This window comes from Desmodus rotundus, chromosome 9 (assembly GCF_022682495.2).
Source record: "Desmodus rotundus isolate HL8 chromosome 9, HLdesRot8A.1, whole genome shotgun sequence".
In the NCBI taxonomy this organism is placed as follows: domain Eukaryota; kingdom Metazoa; phylum Chordata; class Mammalia; order Chiroptera; family Phyllostomidae; genus Desmodus; species Desmodus rotundus.
In genome coordinates this window covers 28774309-28794624 of record NC_071395.1, presented here as the reverse complement: position 1 = coordinate 28794624, position 20316 = coordinate 28774309, and the positions used below count along the sequence as shown (strand labels likewise).

The following is a 20316-nucleotide window of genomic DNA, read 5'->3' as shown; positions in this document are numbered from 1 at the left end:
CCACAGAGATATAGGTTTATTTCTGGGTTCTCTATTCTGTTCCATTGATCTATGTGTCTGTTCTTATGCCAGCACCAGACAGTTTTGATTACAGTGTCCTTGTAATATACTTTGATAACAGGAACTGTGATCCCTTCTACATTGATCTTCTTTCTAAAGATTGCTGAGGCTCTTAGGCCATTTTAGGTTCCATATACATTTTTGAAATATTTGTTCTAAATCTGCGAAGTATGTCATTGGTATTTTCATAGGGATTGCATTGAATCTATGGATTGCTTTGGGTAGTATGGACATTAATTGATTTTCTCATGTTGAATTTTTTGCATTCCTGGGATAAATTTCACAAAGTCATGGTGTATAATCTTTTAAATATGCTGCTGCTTTCAGTTTGCTGCTGTTTTGTTGAGAATCTTTGTACCTGTATTCATAAGGGATATTGGTCTGTAGCTTTCTTGTATGTTGCAGTTTGGTTTCGGTATCAGGGTAATATAGGCTCATAAAATGAGTTACGAAGGTTGGTATTAATTCTTTTTTAAATGGTAGAATTTACCAGTAAAGCCAAGTTTTATTAGATTTTTCTATATATTTTAAAAGTTTTGGTAATTTGTGTATTCCTAGAAATGTGTTCATTTAACATAGATTATCTAATTTTTGGTGTAGATTCAGTTGTTTATAGTACTCTCATATAATTTATTTTTTCCTATAGCATAGGTAGTAATGTTGCCATGTTCATTCCTGCTTTTATTTATTCAAATCTTTCTTTTTCTCCCTTGTCAGGCTAGCTAAAAAGTTCATCGATTTTGTTGATCTTTTCTGAGATCCTACATTTGTTTCATTGATCCTCTTTATTATTTTTGTATTCTCTGTTTCATTTATTACTGATGTGGTCACCAGCCTATAGTGTCCGTGGCATTATGGCTGAGACAAGACAAATTCACACGGACTACCCTGTCCTGTGGAGAAGGGACAGCACCGCCATTCTCTCAAGGGGAGAATGCCCTGACCCCCTGCCTTGACAGGCTTTTATTGCTTTTCTGGGCACATTACATTGAAGATGGTCCTCATTTACTAGGCACAGGTTTGCTTTAGGTGGTTACCTTTTGCAGAAAACAAAGGAGAGGATGTTGCTAATTACATCAAAAAGGAAGGATATTTGCAAATGTAAAGGGAAAAGTGGTTGAACTGGTTACACTCATCCTTGGAAGGTTTAGCATAGATTTTAGGAAGTTACTTTAAAGATTCGCAGTAGACATTTGCTGCCTCAATTCAGGGTGAGGAAGTTTTAGCAAAAAGCAAGTCTCAAAGCGGCCTAGGTACAATGCAGGCCTGATTCCCCACTGAAGAACCCATCCTTGGGCGTGGTCCTGTGTGCTGGACCTCGCTTTCCACTGGCCTTTCTGAGTGGGAGCTGGGCCCACGCCACACAGAACGGTCTCCTATATATTACCATTCTGATCTTTTTCATTTCATTTCCTCTGGTAACTTAGGTTTTAGATCACTCTTCTTTTCCTGGTTCCTTAAGGTGTAAAATTGGGTTGTCGATTTGAGATCTTTTATATTTTTCATTGTAGGTATTGACATAGAAATCCCTTCCTGAGCACTGTTTTCTTTGTATCCTGTAAGTTTTGGCGTGTTGTGCCTTTACTGTCATTTGTGTCTAAGGGCTTTCTAATTCTCCTGTGGTTTCTTCTTTGATCCATGGTTTGTGTGCTGTTTAATTTCCATATATTTGCTAATTTTCCAATTTTCCTTCTTTTAATGATCTGTAATGTCATTTCATTGTGGTATGAAAAGTTAGTCTGACTTGAACATTTTTAAATATATTTGTTTTGTCTAAAATATGGGCTCTTCTGGCAAATGCTTGGTATGCACGTGACAAGAAAGTATGTTGCTGAATGTAGTCATCTCTGTCTGTGAGGTCTGGTTGGCTTACGGTGTTAAGTCATTTATTGCCTCATTGCTCTTCTCTCTAGATGTGCTATCCATGATTGCAAGGAGGGTATTAAAGTATTCAACTATTACTTTAACAGTCAATTTCTCCCTTAATCCTGCCAGTGTCTGTTGCATATATTTAGGGGCTCTGTTGTTTGGGGTCTATGTTTGTCATCATTTTGTCTTCTAGATGAATCAACCCTTTTATCCATATATAATGTATTTCTTGTCTCATGTCACAGTGTTTGACCTGAAGTCTATTTCGCCTGATAGTACAAGCCACCCCAGCTCTCTTTTGTTTATTATTTACATGAAGTATCTTTTCCATCCTTTCACTTTCCATGTTTTTGTGGTTTTGGATACAGAGTCAGTTTCTCCCTGACAGTATATGCTTAGATGATGTCTATATTTTATCAATATGGCCAATCTTTAACTTTTCATTGAATAACTTCATTTATTTACATTTAAAGTAATTATTGATGAGGAAGGACTTACTTTTTCCATTTTGTTATTTGTCTTTTATGTCTTATACTTATTTTTTTTGTTTGTTTCTCAGGCATAATTTCTGATAATTTTGGGTCAATGGGCACAGTTTCCTGTTTCTTTTCATGCTTCAAAATCTGGGAGCTCTACATTTTGAATATTGTCATGTAATTCTGGAATTTTCTCTCTTCTCAAGGTTTGTTTTTTTGGCCGGATGTAGACCACTGTGTGTTGTTTTACTTAGTGACTTTTCTAAACTATTTTTAAAGTCTGTATTCTTCATTAGGTGTGATTTCCAAAGTCTTTATTTTTTATTTTAGTTTATATTCAGCTAGTGTTTTGACAGAGAATTTTTGGAACACAAGATGGGTGATAACATGAAAGGAAAGTGAAAAAAGTGTGTGTGTGTGTGTGAGAGAGACAGAGAAAGAGAGAGGGAGAAGGAGGAGGAGAAAGAGAATAAAGGAGGAAGAGAGGAAAAATGAAGAAAAAATTTCTCCCGTTTTTTGAAGTTTGGTTCTGAGTTTGGATACTCCTATAAACACTTACTGAATTTACAGTTCTGTCTTCTCCTTCACTTCCTGCTCGTACTAATCTTGAAGACCAGCCAGAGGGTCTGCTCGGGTCTTTTCTAAGCATGTGTCCTGCCCTAGGCATGAGCATGACTTTCTACAATAATTCCTCAATACACTGTTTACTCGTTGCCAGATTTCTCTCACAGGTTTTCATTACTCAGTTGCATTGACTCAATTGTAATCTTTTGCCCTAGGCAGCCAGCTATGGTAGGCAAAAGATTACCCTTTGCCTTTTCACTTTCCCTTCCTGAGTGAGGTTTGAGCTAGGCAAAACGAAGATAAGCTCCTCACCTCAATCCTTTATCCGGCTACCACACCCGTTAAAACAGACAGATGAATGCATTCCTTGTTAAAAAGGTCAACTCTGCTCCCTCTGGAACCAGGGGTCAGGGCAACACTGGGAACACAGTTTCCTGAACAGCAAGTGGGGTCCCGCTGCCCACCTCCACCCTCTAAGCAAAATTCTGGAGGCAAAGGTTTGGTGAAAAAGGAAAGGAGTCTTTATCCAAAAGGGACCCAATTTTGGAATAACAGCTTTCAACATGCATGGATCACTTGAGTCTATCAACGAAGGCTAAAATCTTTAACTCTTAAATTCCCCTATCATCCCCTCTGTTAGTTTTTAATTATCTCATTTCTGTAAGATTAGTTTACAAACTAAAACAACATAAGATACAAAAGCTACACAATTTTGGAAGAATGGCAGGCTTCTGCCTCAGCATCCATAGTCTCTGGATACACAAAGAAGATTAATTCCACCACCCTCTGCCAGGCCAGCCCGATCCTATTTAAAAACACTGCCCTTTGGGAAACACAGGCAGCTCCAGCACCATCATCCAGGTGGCTCCCCGAGGAAGAGAAAGAAAATCTCTGTCTTCCTTCTGTTTAAATATTTCTGCCCGTAATTCCTTGTGCTGTAGAGGCATCCAGCTTCTCAGCCAATCGGTCCCAGAATGGCAGATTTGCACTTCCCCTGCCAAGTCTCCACACAGGGGCGGGGAGATCCCTCAAGCTCCTAGATAGCTTGTTTACCGTTGCTTCGGGCAACCTCCTCCTAGGGCCCCTCCCTCGCTGCTCCCAGCACCTGGCTAGTATCAACAGGATGCTGTCTTCAAGATTATCCCTAAACTGGGAGGAGGGTGGAGACAGGGCAGATCAGGTATCACAAAACTTTTCTACCTTTTCTAAACTTTTTCACTATTTGACTCAAACCTTTGACTGTTTTCCAGAGTTCTGACAAAGTTGATTCTGGCAATGTGTACTTATATACATATTTTTGATGTTTCTGTGGAAGGATTTGCCCTTGGAGCTGCCTATACTGCATTTTCAGTGACATCACTTGTATTTGGCACTGTTTTTAACCTATGTGACATACTTCAATTTGGTACTAATAATGTACTACTACATAAAAGAACGACAAGTCATAATGGTTTTGATACATGATTAGCCTCTTTACTAGTTTAGTCAGTTTAGGGCTAAGATGAGCATAATAAAATAATGGCTGCAAAGGACACACACACTACTCTGCAGTCTTTCCATATCCACCTTTATTTTTTGTGGAAAAGTCAGCAATTAGATGGTAATTTATGTCATTACTGTAGATTGATAACACACTAAAAACAAATTTATTCTTTTAAATGGTACTTTGTCTTTTTTTTTTACAGGTTAAATATGGGAGATGCTTATCATTTACTCAAGGATTTTGCACTTACTGTTCGGTCCATCAGGTATAATAAACAATTTTGCATTTAAAGATCATATAACCAGCTAAACATCATTAAGTACAAATAGCAATGATAATTATTGAAACTCTTAATCTTTTACAGGATTTCACTGAGTGAATTATGTGATGATGAAGATGACAATGTTGTGTTAGCATTTAAACAACTGAGTAAAGCATTCAATCAAATCTTAGGAAAAAAAGACTGAATGTTAAACTTTACCCAGGTACTGTGCTCCTAGAAAACAGAGATGGTCAAGAAATGTTCTTGGTCTTCCATGTTTCAGGAAATGGTTTACTGCAAAGAACCACCCTTTCTAATATGACTTAGATTAGACTTTCAAATGACCCGCTTGTTTACCTATGACATCGTCAACGTAACCCTCCTTTTCTTGGTCTCGTAAATGATTAGCTGAACTGTTTTCTCCTGTTGACAAAATATCTGCTTACTTGACTGAACCAACTTTAATCAGGCTTCTCCCCTCCCCTCAGGCCCTGAACCTTAATCCGCACTGAGGCCTCTCCTGAAAATGGCCTGGAGACCTTCTCAGCTCAGGTTCCCTGTTCAACTATCTCAGATCAGCTAGGCAGTGGTGGTCGGTTGGCCAAGGACATTCCCAGATCAACTGTCCAATCACAGCACGCATCACACCATTCCCTCACACCTGATTCTTTCTAGGCTGGTTTGCTTATCCCTACAAATTAACATTCTTTTCTGGTTGACCTTGGAGACTGCTGAAGACCTCAGAGGCAGAAAGTTTTACTTATTTCACTTGCCTCCCTTTACCTGTTGCAATATGCCTCTTCGCCTATTGCAATCATTTTTTCAAATAAAGTCTCTCATTGTTGAAGTTTGGATTTGGGTTTGATTTGTCATTCTGTACCAATGAAATAAAATGTATTACCTAGCTAAACTATAGATTTCACAATGTATTGACCAACTTATCAAAAGATGTCCTAGTCTTCTCTGAGCAGCATGGTTCAGTTCGTTGGGCATTGTCCTACAAAGCAAATCATCACCAGTCAATTTCTGAGTCAGGGCACGTGTCTAGGTTTTGGGTTTGGTCCCCAATTGGGCATATAGGAGAGGTGACTGATCAACCAATCAATGTTTATCTCTCCCATTGCTATTTCTCTCCATCTCTTTCTCCTTCCCTTCCCCAATCTCTGAAAAATAAATATTTTTTTTAAAAAGATGTCCTAGTGAGAAGGTTTTTATTTAAATATCTAAAATCTCATCATGAATTCTAACAATATTTTTCTTCTAAGAATTTTAGCTTGTAGAGTAGCTATGCCAAATGGCTCTAACAATTATTCTTTTCAGCTTGAAATGTGATAATTTTTTTAAACATAGAAACCAAACCCAATTTATATATTTATTTATTTTTTATTTTATTGCATTTATGGAGTGATATTAATTAATAAAATTATATAAATTTCAAGAGTCAACCCTTGGGGGGGCCTGCACTGCCCCCTACAGGAAGGCAGGGGCCCCTCTGAGGCATTGCAGGGGTACAGTTCTATAATACATCATCTGTATATTGTTTTGTGTGTTGACCAAATCTCCTGTTGCCCTCTTCTACTTTCCCCCACCCGCCTCCCCACTCTGGTAATCACCATACTGTTGTCTGAGTCTGTAGTGTTTATTTGTTTGTTTTCCTTAATCTCTTCTCCTTTATCACCCAGCTCTCCAAGCCCCTCCCCTCTAACAGCTGTCAGTCTGTTCTCTGTATCTGAGTTAGTTTCTATTTTGTTTGTTTATTTTGTTCATCAGATTCTACACATAAGTGAGATCATATGGCATTTGTTTTTCTCTGACTGGCTTATTTCACTTAGCATAATAATCTCCATGTCCATTCATGCTGTCACAAAAGGTGAGATTTACTTTTTTTTTTTTTTTAATGGCTAAGTAGTATTGATTGTGTAAATGTACCACAGCTTTTTTATTCACTAATCTGCTGATGGGCACTTGGGCTGCTTCCGAATTTTGGCTATTGTAAATAATGCTGCAGTGAATGAGGGGCACATGTATTCTTTCAAATCAGTGTTGCAGGTTGCTTCAGAGATATTCACAGAAGAGGAATTGCTGGGTCATAAGACAGTTCCATTTTTAATTTTTTGAGGAAACTCCATACTGCTTTTCACAGTGTCTGCACCAGTCTGCATTCTAACCAAGAGTGCACAAGGGGTCCCTTTTCTCCACATCCTCACCAATACTGGCTGTTTGTCGATTTATTGATGATAGCTATTCTGACATGTGTGAAGTGATATCTCATTGTGTGTTTTTTTTTGAATCCTCACCCAAGGACTTGCTTATTGATTTTAGAGAGAGGAGAAGGGAGGGAACAAGAGAGGGAGAAACATAGATGTGTGAGAGAAACATCAATCAGTTGCCTTTCTGAACTTAACCTGCAACCAGGCTTGTGCCCTAACTAGGAATTGAACCCATGACCCTTCTGTTTACAGGAAAAAGCTCCAACCAGCTAGGGGTCATTGTGGTTTTAATTTGCATTTCTCTGATGATTAGTGACATGGAGCATCTTTTCATATGTCCACTGGCCTCCTGTATGTCCTTTGGAGAAGTGTGTATTCAGGTCCTTTGCCCATTTTTTAATTGGATTGTTTGTTTTTGTGGTGTTGAGTTTTGTAAGTTCTTTATAAATTTTGGATACTAATCTTTATTGGATGTATCGTCGGTGAATATGTTCTCCCATTTAGTGGGTTGTTTTTCATTTTGATGATGTTTTCCTTTGCTGTGCAATAAATTTTTAGTTTGATGTTGTCCTATCTGTTTATTTTTCCTTTGTTTCCCTTGTCCAAGAAATCAGAAAAAATATTGCTACCAGAAATGTCCAAGATTTTACTGCCTATATTTTTTTCTAGGATTTTTATGGTTTTTAGTCTTAAACTGAAGTCTTTAACCCATTTTGAGTTTATTCTGTGTATGGTATAAGAAGATAATTGGTCTAATTTCATTTTTCTGCACATTATTTATCTAATTTTCTCAACACCATTAATTGAATAGGTTATCTTTTACCCCACTGTGCATTCTTGCCTTCTTTGTTGAGTATTAATTGACCATAAAGGCATGGGTTTATTTCTGGGCTTTCTATTCTGTTCCATTGTTCTATATGCTATTATGCCAGTACCAGGCTGTTTTAATGACTATGGCCTTATAGTATAATCTGATATCAGGTAGGGTGATTCCTCCAACTTTGTAAATGTGTCCCATTTTCTTTGTGCAACTTCATTAATCACTGCTTCCTATGATCTTGGTTTTTGGGTTTCCCCTTCCTTATGTTGGGAGCCCTTTGTTGTCGGCTCATCCATCCATGTCTCTGCTTTTATTCTAGGGTAGATTGTGGCGGTGAGCTAGAGTCTCTCCCAAATCTGACCTCAGTGAGTTGCTGTTTTTTTTTTTCTTGCTGCTTCTAATATATTGAATGTTGAGACACATAAGGCTCTACTGATGGCACAAACCATAAAATAATTTTCAAAAGACTTGGATGCTGATATTAAGAAGTGAAAACAGCTTGTCCAGGCCAGCGTGGCTTAGTTGGTTGGAACCTTGTCCCACAGACCAAAAGGTTGTGAGCTAAATTCCTGGTCAGGGCACATACCCAGGTTGCAGGTTCGATTCCCTGTTGGGGCACATAGGAGAAGGCAGCCGAGCGATGTTTCCTCTCCCGTCTCTCTCCCTTTCCCTCTCCCCCTCTTTCTCTCTCTTTTTCCCTCTTCTTCCCTCCTTTCCTCTCTTCCTCCAAAAAGCAATGAAAACATGTCCTCGGGTAAGGATTTAAAAAACAAAGACGTGAAAACAAAAGCTGTGGGCAAGTGGTTGTTCAGGCACCAACATTAAAAAATATTAGCTAGAGGTGAATTACCTTTACCAGACTGGTTGCCACACACACACGCACACACACACCCCCATACTCCCCTATTTTTATATCTAGTGTCTTTCACAGCTAAGTCTGATCAGCATATACTTGACTGTATTTTGCTGTATTATACCTTTATTTTCTTTTAAAGGTGGCTTTACATGTTCATTTTAGCTATATGGCATTTGTGCAAGAGATTTGAATGTTCTTCTAAGAGACCTGGCCACACACTGTGCTTTTGCTTGTTTCCCAAGCACGCTAAGGACAGCCGCAAGCAGAGTCTCGGTTGTAGGGAGTGTATATTTCACATTTAAATAAAATCGAATTCAACATAATAATTTTTATTATGCCATTATACACAATTTAATAAATTGTTCATTTAGATAATAAGTAAAAATTCAGTCTCACATAAATTCATCACTATTTTCTTTGGCTTAGAATAATTTTAAAGATAGAAGGGGAAATATGATTTTATGGTTTTTTATAATGCTGCTGACAATGCAAATTCATGACAGAAGTCCGTATGTGACAGGTCCATAAAGTGGGGTGCACAGCCCTCTAAAGCCTCCCCTTGATTTAGTAGTCTTCAGCGTCCCCAGCGCAGATGGCAAGCAGAGCTTTCTCATAGTGCCCTGAGGCAAAATTCTGGAAAAAAAGTGTATTTAAAATAAAATGTTACAATATTTCTGAAAAAACCCGTAATTCCTCTGAACTACAGTATGAAAGACCCGAGGGCCATTAGCTTTTCCAAAATTATTTACTTTTTTCCTCTAAAGATTTAATATGTCCTGAGAATTATTCCCAGTGGAAGTTGTTGTAAAATAATACCATGGTTAGTAGAAAGGGGTTTATATAAAATTAATTGAACCCTAGTGTGTATTTATAAAAAGAATAACTGGAAGTAGAGTTAAATCTTCTTCTCAAGTTAGAAAAGGGTATCCTAATATTATTGCTATAAATCCTTACAGTGTCTGGAGGGCAAATTGACAATATGCCGTAACATGACTTCTAAATTTTTATTCATTAATGCAGTAATTCTACTTCAAGAAATATATCCTAAGGAAGTAATGATCAAGTATTGATGGGCGTAATGATTTATGCTCAAAAATGTACACCATAATATTATGTATTATAGTAAAAAATTAAAAAGCAATATATAATAAAGAATAATTTATATACTTTACAATTTACACACTAAAAAACCTTTTAAGTAGTAAAACATATTAATATTTATATATATTTTTAAAAAGACAAAAAGCACCTAAAACAAATTTTATTACTGGTTATCTGTAGTAGAAAACTAGGGTAATTTTTATCTTCCTTTTTATAACCTTGTATAGTTTCCAAGTTTTTCAAAACAATGATAGTAATAAATAAATGGAACTCTAAAACTTGTCTTTGTTAAGAATCAGCCATCATATTAACCTTCTCTTATACAATGTCATATAATTATAATTTACTGCTTTAAATCTACATAGTAAAGTTGCATTAATATGTAAATATCAGTAGATTTTGAGATGGCTATGATTATTTGCAGTAAATATATTAGAATTATTTTATCCATTTAGAAAATGATTATGACATGCATTTCACAATGAGAAATGTTTATCGTCACTAAAAGTTTAGGATTTTGAAGGTGATGTAAAGAGAGTTTTATCAAAGACACAGAATAGGATTTCTCTTAACTGGTTCATCAACTCTTCCTCTTAAAAACCACTTTGGCTACCTGAGGGCCTACAGGGTCTTCTGTTTTTTGTGATCTCTGGGTTTGGGTTGTCGAGTTGAGTCTGGGCCACTCTTTCATTTAAGAAGCTGTTCATGCAATTGAAAATTTCAGTGAAAACCAATGTAAACAAGGTAGGTATGAGTGAAATAAAATTTAAAATATATTCAGGGCCCTGCATTTGGTTTAATGTTCTGCTGGTGCCATCTTGAAATTCTTTATAATTTTTTTGTAAAAAAGATCAAGCATTTTCATTTTCTACTGTACATTCTGATAATTCTTTTCTAGGTGTTATCAAAATCCAGGGTAAAGTTTAGACATATCAGAATGTAAAATTGGCCTGTTACTTCTGAATCGTTGCTTCTTTGCCCTTCAAGGACTAAAGGGCTATGCATATATAGAATTTTACATAACTCCCGGTTAAATGCCTCCAGATTACGGTTTATGGAATTTGACTGGCAGCCCTGCCTTCTATGACAGTCTGAGAGGACTGCTGAACCGATCGAAGGAGCCTCTTCACAACTTAGGTGGTCTTGTGGCAAAATGTATTTTCTCGATGCTGATCACACTTCAGAATTTAGCTCATAAAACAATTACACAATTAGGAAATGAATGTTTTACAGCACTACGTCAATGGTTTTTGCTTAAAACACATGGAAGAGGAGTAAGATCTGTCACTGATGGGAAGGGATTTCCTCAGCCCTGCTGATGCACTAAAGGGCTGTCTGATGGACTGAAGTCAACTGTCCCTGTCAGTCTATTTAACTTTCTAGATTCTGACATGAAGTTATTTAAATTTAAGCTCTTGTTTCAGTTTCAAAAAAGAACAAATTATGGGTCAAAATAAACCAGGTGTGGGAGACTCACTCTGATGTCATGAAATAGGGATTTTCCGTATCTCTCTTTGTATCGCTTCCTTATGGTCATCAGGTCTATTTCACTTCTGGCAACTAGCGTCCTGATCACAGTTTTATTGTGGAAGCCAAAGTCCTAAAAGATACAGGCAGAAGAGGAAAAAAGTGAGAAGACACTGCTTACAGTTAACCGGTCTACAAGAAGCCCATCCTCTCTTCTGAAGCAATCTGCTCTTCTTCCTGTACCCCTCCAGCACGGGCGTCCGCATCCAGGAATTGCCCCAGCTGGACTCTGAGAGTGACCTCTCCCTTCCCCTCTCGCACTGTGCACACAGACAGTGAGGAATCCCACCTATCTTTCTTCTTAACCTCTTACTTCCAGGGCCACTGCCTTGATGCTGGCCCTTCTCCTTTCACCCTGATTTGCAATTTCCAGCCTCGTCAGCCTTCACACACTGCACTGTAAAATGCACATCTTCTCATGTTCTCTGTCTAGGTAAAAACTCTTCTCGGCTGCGTGAGGGGTGGGGAATCCGGGCCAGGTGGGAGGAGATTCCAAACTCTTAGAGGAATGTTCACATGTCTAACACAAGGATTACGGTTTTTATTTTATAGCCTGTTCATTATTGAAAATTGTAAATGTAAACACTCCAGGTACTTGACACATTTACTGATTTAAACTCGAATACTAAAGTACAAAAAAAAAATCAATTTTTGTGTCATAGCCTCAGAAAAGATACTGTTTTACAAAGAAATTTTAAGCTGTCTTTTGAAGTGGGGCAATGGTGACATCCTGTGGCTGGTGAGCATAAACTAAGATTTGATGTCTGAATGTTTTAGGTGTGGAACCCCTAACAACCTTTTCCTAATTTGAGGTGACTAAAATGAATGATCTAACCAGATTGTCACATCTAACTCATAACATTCATGTAAAGTCTGCCGGAAAAAAACACAGACATTTTTTTTGGTTGTGGGTGGTGAAAATAGCTTTTGACCAATATTTTACATGAAAAGGCCTCATATCAAAAATTTGATTACTTGAACAGATATTCCCCCTGTTGACCTGCAGACTCTTTGGGGGACACATACCTTCCTTTCTTGCGTGACAACACACACAGCAGGAGTACAGTTTTTATTTGTTATTAGAATAAGTAGCCTCATTCGGGCATAATTACAATCAGAGTAATTGTGATTATGTTCTGTGGTCACTCATAGGTGAAGCTTTATTCTATGTTGGAGAAGAAAACTGTTGAAATCATCCAATAGCATTGCCCAAAATAAAATTTTCTATAATTTTTTAAATCAAATCAACATTTTCTGCTTGGAAATAGAACAAGAGAGAAAAGGAAGGCAGTGAGCATTTGCTCTTCCTCCCATGTTCCGAGAATACATGGGTTCCTGTACACAAATAAAAAATAATCTTTACCAAGATATATAACAGAACTATTCTTGACAATCAGCATATTACCCCAGCACGGTGGCTACTTTTAAGAAGTTTGTCTATTAAAATTTCTTTGATAGACAAATATCATATGATCTCACCTTTAACAGGAACCTAATCAACAAAACAAACAAGCAAGCAAAATGTCACCAAAGACACTGAAATTGAGAACAGGCTGACAGTGACCAGAGGGGAGAGGGGAGGGAATATTCAGGGGAAAAGGGTGAAGCGTTTGCAGGAACAATTATAAAGGACACATGGACAATAACGGGGCGGGGGGGGGGGTGGAAACAGGGGAGGAAGGTGGGGAGGACTGGGGTGTTGGGTTGGAGTGGAGGGAAAAGGCACAAAACTATACTTGAACAACAATAAAAATTAAATTAAAAATTTCTTTGAGGATAACACACTCTGATGTTAAAATTACTATACTACTGAATTGTTTTTAATAATTTCATTGAGTTTTCAAGACTATGATGTATGTATAATGATCTACATCAGGCCTTTTTCTAATTCTGTTTCATGGACATTATGAATAAAGCGTGAATTGTCTCAGGCATTTCATTGTTTGTTTCTTCAAAAATGAATGCATCACAGGGTGTGAGATGGACTAGCACACTAAACCGTGGAAAACATTCTCATTTAATTACAAAAAATAGCTTTAGAGTTTCCTGTTGTCTAGCTGTCTCTTTTTAAACACTATTTTTAAAATAAGACTTTATGTTAAAAAATAACCACTAATATTATTTTGTGTTTTTAAACTTCAGGGCTGTAGCAGTTTCTTACAGTTTGTAATGTTTTGACCTTTTCTGCTTGATGCCACGTTTTGTACATGTACGAGTATGAGGTCGAGGTCTTTGCGAGATACAAAAGCGTTTGGATCTAGCAGTTAGTTAGTTGCTAAGAAACACTAACGCCATGGAGGAGATAGAGCCCAAGGAGTCATATTTCTTAGGTTCCTCAATTTGATACAGAAGGCACACCACTATTGTTATTTGATGGGTCTCATTTTGGTGTGTACCATATTTTTCTCTTGAGAATATTTTCTTTTAAGTGGGTATATTTGCATGTCAGTTTAAAAATGAAAATCAATATTTAAATAATGGAATTAAAGTAGTTCTTTGAGGAAGTAGACACAATTTCTGGAGAAATTTAAAAAATATGAGGGTCATACTTACATGGATTGCACTATACAGTCTATAAGCAAAATAGGCTGGCTTGTCTCGAACACAGAGAACTACAAAAAATTAGGAAAAAAGAAACTTTGAGAGTGACAATGTATATTTTCTTCAAAATTTGACAAACAATGAGCACACTTTTTTTTCAGTTACAATCTTGGAAGGGTCTTTGTAGTTAGTTCTAGGGTGGATCACTCGTGATACATTGTATATTACAATTCCAACACTTAAATTAGGGGTGAAAACATAATCAATTAAAATATAAAGAAACAATATTATAATGATTAATTCAGAGTTTCATTTATCTTTCTTTCTTGGAACTCTCTTATTTCCTTCATATAATGTATCCTCTTTATCTGAAAATTAAATGGAGCTTCAAAGAGACCCAGGTTACCACTGCTATTATAGATTTTCGTTATTGTGGAATTCAGTTTGACACAGTCCCATGCAAAGCGTTCATTTTCCAAAACACTATTTTTAGGGTATAGACTTGTGAATGGAGTTGAGGCCTGTGAAGGAGGCGGTAATTGGTCTATACCAGTGTTAGAAGTCATCTAATCCAAACCATGACCACATGCGAAGAGACTAAAGCCTAGTTAACAGTTGTCCTTGGTGAAAGTCAGTTGATGATTATAGGCATTCAATATAGTTTATTTGAATAACTAAATAAATTAATAAATGAACGAGTAATCTATGTGAGTCTATAACTTCTAGGTAAAATAAAATCATCATAACAGTGTTGTCGCCATAGTTCAAATGATTCCTTTAGGCTGGGAGACCATCATCTGCATCTTTTGCTTTTCTACATAACTGCAAGCCCCCGAAGCTCTCTTGGGTTGCTGCTGCCGTGAAAGTGCCCTAAGGACAGGGACTCAAGTTGATTTTGTCGCTGTTTCACTGTCCTATCTGCAGTGCTGAAGTCAATGACCAGGCTAGTAAGTACTCAGTAAATGTTCATTCAGTGAATGGACAAAGCGGGTCAATTGTCTTCTGTTATTTCTAATGTCCACTATGTCCTGTCTCCCGCCCATTGCTTTGTCTGTGGCAGTGGTCTAGTGGAAAGAGCGCCATCCTGAGATTCAGATGGTGTGGGCTCTAGTGATAACTTTGGTGCTAATTATATTTGTTGGAATAGTCTCTTAACGTCCTTAGGCCTTGTGTGTAAAATGAGGAGTTCTGATGTATGTAATTATTAAATTATGGTAAGAATCTGCTGAATATATGCACCTTATTCTCAGAAAAATACACAAATGTTCATATTTTGTATACTATTTTAGGGATTTCATACAACCCACCAAACCCTTTTTATGGAACCCTAGCAAAAGCTCCTTAAAATTCTGTTATCTCCCAGCTTCCGTGGCCGTGCACATCTGTGCCGCTGTAGGGATGGAAAAGGCACAATATTTCATTTACTCAACAAATATCTGAGTGGGTACTCGATGTGTGCCCACTGTGGGCACTGTGTCACCATGACCCCTCATTTCAAGTCACCATCAAGTCCCAGCACAGCACAAAGTCAGGCATGGGTACTTAACAGTAGTTTTTATGGTTAGCTACGACTGCTTTTCCCTTCATGGAGGGACACTTTTTCTTACTCAAGAAGAAGCAGAAGGCATACCTCTCTCACAGTAGCCTGCAGAAATCATTACTAAGGTAACTTGGTAAATCTTTTCCTCTAGTAAGACTTTCCCCTGAAGGCAAATTTATTAGAGATGGTAACAAAACACTGTTTTCCTCATGGAGACAAAGAACTGTATTGCTGGCATTTATCTTCTCTTTAACAAGGAAATGGAAATCAGTATTTATAAAATGAATTTAGAGATGTGAGATCCCAATTGCCTGAGAGACAGCATTTGAGAATCCAAGGTTTCCTAGTATGAAAGTTAAAGTAGCTATTAGGAAGATTATTTGTTCATTAAAGTTATCCAGTTGCCAGTTTAGAGCATTGTATCAGTAGCTGATATACTTTTCTTCCATGAAGTTAACATCCCTTCTAAATAATTAAATTCAGGAGAAAGTGACTCAATCAAGAGCTTACTCATGCATCTTTAATATAATCAGAGCCAATCAGCATTTGTTGTGGAATAAAAGGTTTGCTGTATACCAAATCAATTATTACTTACCTATTGCAACTAGCAGCTCTTGAAAGTATCCATCGTAACATTCATTAATGGCATCTACTATGTCTTGCCCAGAAATATTTTGAAATTCCTGGAAAACTGTAACAAATTGATATAATTCAATTGAAATATTATACATCTGTAAATACAATGATTTTAAAATACAAATATTGATTAAATTGCTACACATAATGAAGGTAAGTGAAGTCAAGGGATGGGAGTTGGGTTGAACTAGATCGTCTTTAAAATTTTTGTATAGATTTCTCTGTTTTATATATGTAAAAAAAAAAACCAAAGTTTTTTTAAAGAAAAAATAAGAGAAGCAGAAAGGTACAGTGGTTTGGGGGGAAGTCAAACAAAGGGCAAACTAAGCTGGGTGCACCTCTTAGACCAATATGGCATCGCCGCATACATGCTGATGGCAATAACAATGATCTTGTCTCACAGTAGACTGATTAAGACGTGTTCACTGTATTCTTTTTAAGAGTATATATAATATGCATGATAGTAAATAGTAATATATTTGAGGACATTCTCCACCAAAAACAGAGATGGGTTTTAAAGGTTTGGTATCTACAGTTATATTCAGTTTTTGAAAAAAAAAATATAGGGAAACTTGTTCTTTAGTAATGTCATTCGATGAGGGATGTCTGTATAAACATAATTCAAAATTAGTGTCTTTGAGATAACTGGCTTTCTTCTATTCACATGTAACATTTCCCCCCATGCCTACTTTTTTTTTCCCCCAGTAAACTACTTGCTCTCTGTTACATAATGTTAAGTGTCTGAAAAGGAACCAGGTTAATAATTACCCAGCCATAGCTGTTGGTAGCTCTTGTTGCACAGGATCATTTGTAGCATGGTTTTGTGTTCCCCCGTCTTCCGCTGACAGGCTTCCCACAGGACCTGGAACAGCACACAGGCGGAGGTGGCACCCCAGCCTCCCCACATCAGGCTAACATGAGAGAAAGAAGCTGGTTCTATTTACCATTGCATTCTGAGCAGCCATAGCAGGGTCTGTGTATCCTTCCTCTCTGCTTCCCTGGAAAGTAAGCACAGGGTTTCCTTTGTAACTGTGCTCTTTTTATTTTTTTTTAAATTTAATCTTTATTGTATATATTTTACATTACTTTTTAGTTCCTTATACCCCTCCCCCTGCAGCCATCATCACAATGTTGTCCATGTCCATGAGTCTTTCTTTCTTTCCTGAACTGACAACTCACGTAGAATTGTTGGGGCAAAAACCTTTGAATTGCAAACACATCGGTAATTCCCAAGGAAGTCCTATCATTATTTAGAGTTAGTCTTATATTTCTTGAGTACTACATGAAATATCTTGTCTTAAAACATGGGTTCTCTTTTTTTTTCTTTGCAGCAGTGATAGTGTTTCAACGATGTTAATATGATTTTCACCTTTTCAACTTTTGGGGCAGTATCTTCTTCTCCATCTAAGAGTATCCGCTGCCTGGCTGTGGTGGGTGGCAGAGATGGGATTCAACACTGGTAGAGTGCAAATGCCCAGAGAAAGGATGAGCTAACATTTGGTCTCTGACATATGAAATAAGATATAGGCAACAGTAAAATAATCATGACATCCAGATGCTGTGGAGCGATTGTATTTTGTAAATTTGTTTCATCCTCAACCCTTTCATCATATAAAGAACAGACATGGTCAAGTTAACCTAAAGAGTGTCCATTTCAAAATAGGAGGGCTAGCCAATGCAGGACCCTCTGGTCCCTGAGTGTGACGAGGACAAGAGGGGAGAAAGAGGTAAGAGCTTATTTAACCTTTCCCTTGGGTTGAGATCTGGAGGGAAGGCTTTTAAAGTATGTATATACACATATGTAATCCGTGCTAAGAAAACACTGGCATAAAGTGGCTTCTGCTCCTATTGCCTCCCCAGACCTGGAAAGGGCCACGTTGCAGTGACACAGCATGGCTGGGCAGAGGGAGGTGCTGAACACAACCCTCGTGAATTAGTGTTAATACCTAAGTAGCATGACTGATTTCCAAATTTCTTGTCTACAGCTGATGGAGACACTGGCGTGCTAGCTGAGAACCTGTTGAGGGAGCTTGACAGATGGAATTGTTTATGACCATGGTAAGGACAGATTATTCCAGAAGCCAGGGGCTACAAGGTAGACCACATTGGCTGGAACTGTGTGAGAGACACAGTTAGACATTAGGAGGATTCTTTAGCTCCGGTGAACACAAAGGCGAGGCTAAACAATCAAGAAGTTTACGTGGTTCTGACCAAATGGAGACAAAATAAAAGCTTATAAATTCACCAGTTGTATGGTTTGACAGCGAACACAGAGAAACACTCACATCTACACCTCATATGCTACATGTTCACAGTTGCCCAGAACTGCCATTCCATTCCCGAGATGAGCAAGGGTGCAGAAAATATCTTGACCTGAAGACACTATCCCTCTCTTGTTGCCAAGACATCCCATACACCACACACACCTCTCCACCAGGTGCCTTCTTAGAAAGGAAGAGAGAGAAGACCAGAAATCTGACAGTTGAGTATTTAACTCAATAAATACATAAATGAGATTGACCGTGTACTCTCACATTGGCTATTTTACATATTGTACATGTTAGGGTTTTTTCCCGTTGCTAATTAAAAGTTGGGCATATATGAGAAGGATCAATTTATTCACAGTGCAATTTTCTTGTGAGTAAATTTGTAGCCCTGGAAATTTAATATGTTTAATCATAACTCAGGAGTTGTGTATCATCTAGAGGAGTACAGCTAAGCAAAAATTGATATGAGCCTCTAAGACACATTTCATTTGCTCCATAAGTATCGGGTGACTAAGAATGCACACATGCAATCCTTATTTTTAAAATCTGTGTATTTATATATATAACTGTGCTTTATACATATTTGAACAAGGAATAGAAGACAACATTTAGAGTGAACATAATTTTATTGAGTGGTAAAGTATCAGTATTAACTTATTTTCAAATTACAGAAGTATTGAGATGTAGGGACAATAATCATTGTGTAGTTTTGCCCCCTGATGATAAAAACATAAATGGGATTATAGATATTAAGTGAGTTAACCAATTTCTGATTTAGAAAAAATGATTATTCTATTTCAGTGCTATTTCTGTCTCTGGTGTTTGGTTACTATACTCTTAACCTAAAGAACTCACTATTTTCAGACAATCTCTTCTGGTTTCTCTCTTATGGTTTGAATTCACACAAAGCAAGAAATGACCAAAAGCAATTAATATGCTATATATTCTATGGATATATGCCATTTATTTAATAACACAAACTTATCCCTGTAATTCTTAGCCTTCATCTTATTTGGCCCATCAGTAGAATTGAAGCAATTGATCGCTCTCTCCTCCTTGCTATACAGTCATCCCTGGGCTTCCAGGATGGTGCACTCTCTTCTCCTTCTACTTCAATGGTTAGTCCTTCGTAATCTTGTGGTTCCTTTTTTACTTTTCAATCTCTTAATGTTGGAAAGGTGTAGTACTCAGTCTTTGATCTTGTCCTTGTCTGTATCTGCAACCTTTCCCTTGTTAATCTTAACCATGCATGTGGCTTTAAATCATTCTTTTTATTTTTTTAGTGAGTTCCAATTAAGCTAAATAGCTAGGTAAACATGTACTCTTGGAAAGTTTGTAAGAAATATTTAAGAATTTTCTGCAGTTCTGTGTATCTGAAATTTTTTTGAAAGGTAAGATTTTTTGGACATTTATCTTGAAGTGGTACCTACCTGTTTAATTCTTTGTGCGGTTAATTGCCAAGAGCATTTTAAGCAGACTGGCAGATTAAAAGGATGTGAATAAGTCTGTGATTCAGCTTTTTCCACCAAGGCTGAGTTTGTCTTATAAAAAAAAAACCTAAGATAGCAGCTTTGTATGTGTAATTGATGTAAATGCCAGAGAAATGGCATAAATGAGTACAGAATTTGGATTAGGGGCAAAAAAATGTCAGAGGAAGACATAAAGGAAATTAAAATATAGCTGAAACTATTTGGAGCAGGTAAGTCGAATACAGATGATCCCTGAAAGCTTTTGGCGATAACATCCCCAGAGGCCTTGCTGGCGAAGTCCAAGAAACTGTCATAAGGAGAATCCCGACAGCCAAGAAGAGGAGGAAGCATCCATTTGGGTAGTTTCCATTGCTTCTCTTTGTGAAAGCATTCATCATCTCCAGGGTAATTTGCACATATTGATTAATTAATCCCTAAGTGACTCATTTTTCATTATTTGACAGATAATTAGATCTCCTGTAAATCTAGTTTAATAAAAGCACACAGGAAGTGTTGTGAGCCAGTTTAATGATTGGCATAAGTTTTCTAGAAGAACGTGTTTTGGCTGAGTTGTTTGTATTAGAAAGAGCCCCGTAGGAAAATACTCTATACATTAAGTGAAAGATCTTCTCTCC

The 20316-nt window shown here is 37.3% G+C and overlaps 2 protein-coding genes across 2 annotated transcripts in view; one reads left to right on the top strand and one right to left on the bottom strand.

Moving 5' to 3' along the window:
• Positions 1 to 5949, top strand: part of LOC112312428 (probable ATP-dependent RNA helicase DDX60) — a 74098-nt gene extending 68149 nt beyond the window's left edge. The window contains 2 exon segments of the mRNA XM_053911770.1: positions 4655 to 4717; positions 4817 to 5949. Coding sequence (XP_053767745.1) covers positions 4655 to 4717; positions 4817 to 4919 — 166 coding nt within the window. The 3' untranslated portion in view covers positions 4920 to 5949.
• Positions 5950 to 8908: 2959 nt separating this feature from the next.
• The window catches only part of ANXA10 (annexin A10), a 59642-nt gene continuing 48234 nt past the window's right edge, over positions 8909 to 20316 (bottom strand). The window contains exons 7-12 of the mRNA XM_024568722.3: positions 16890 to 16943; positions 16714 to 16807; positions 15905 to 16000; positions 13782 to 13840; positions 11179 to 11301; positions 8909 to 9233 (exon numbers count right to left, since the gene is read on the bottom strand). Of these exons, the coding sequence (XP_024424490.3) occupies positions 9165 to 9233; positions 11179 to 11301; positions 13782 to 13840; positions 15905 to 16000; positions 16714 to 16807; positions 16890 to 16943 (495 nt within the window). The 3' untranslated portion in view covers positions 8909 to 9164. The remainder of the gene's footprint in view (positions 9234 to 11178; positions 11302 to 13781; positions 13841 to 15904; positions 16001 to 16713; positions 16808 to 16889; positions 16944 to 20316) is intronic.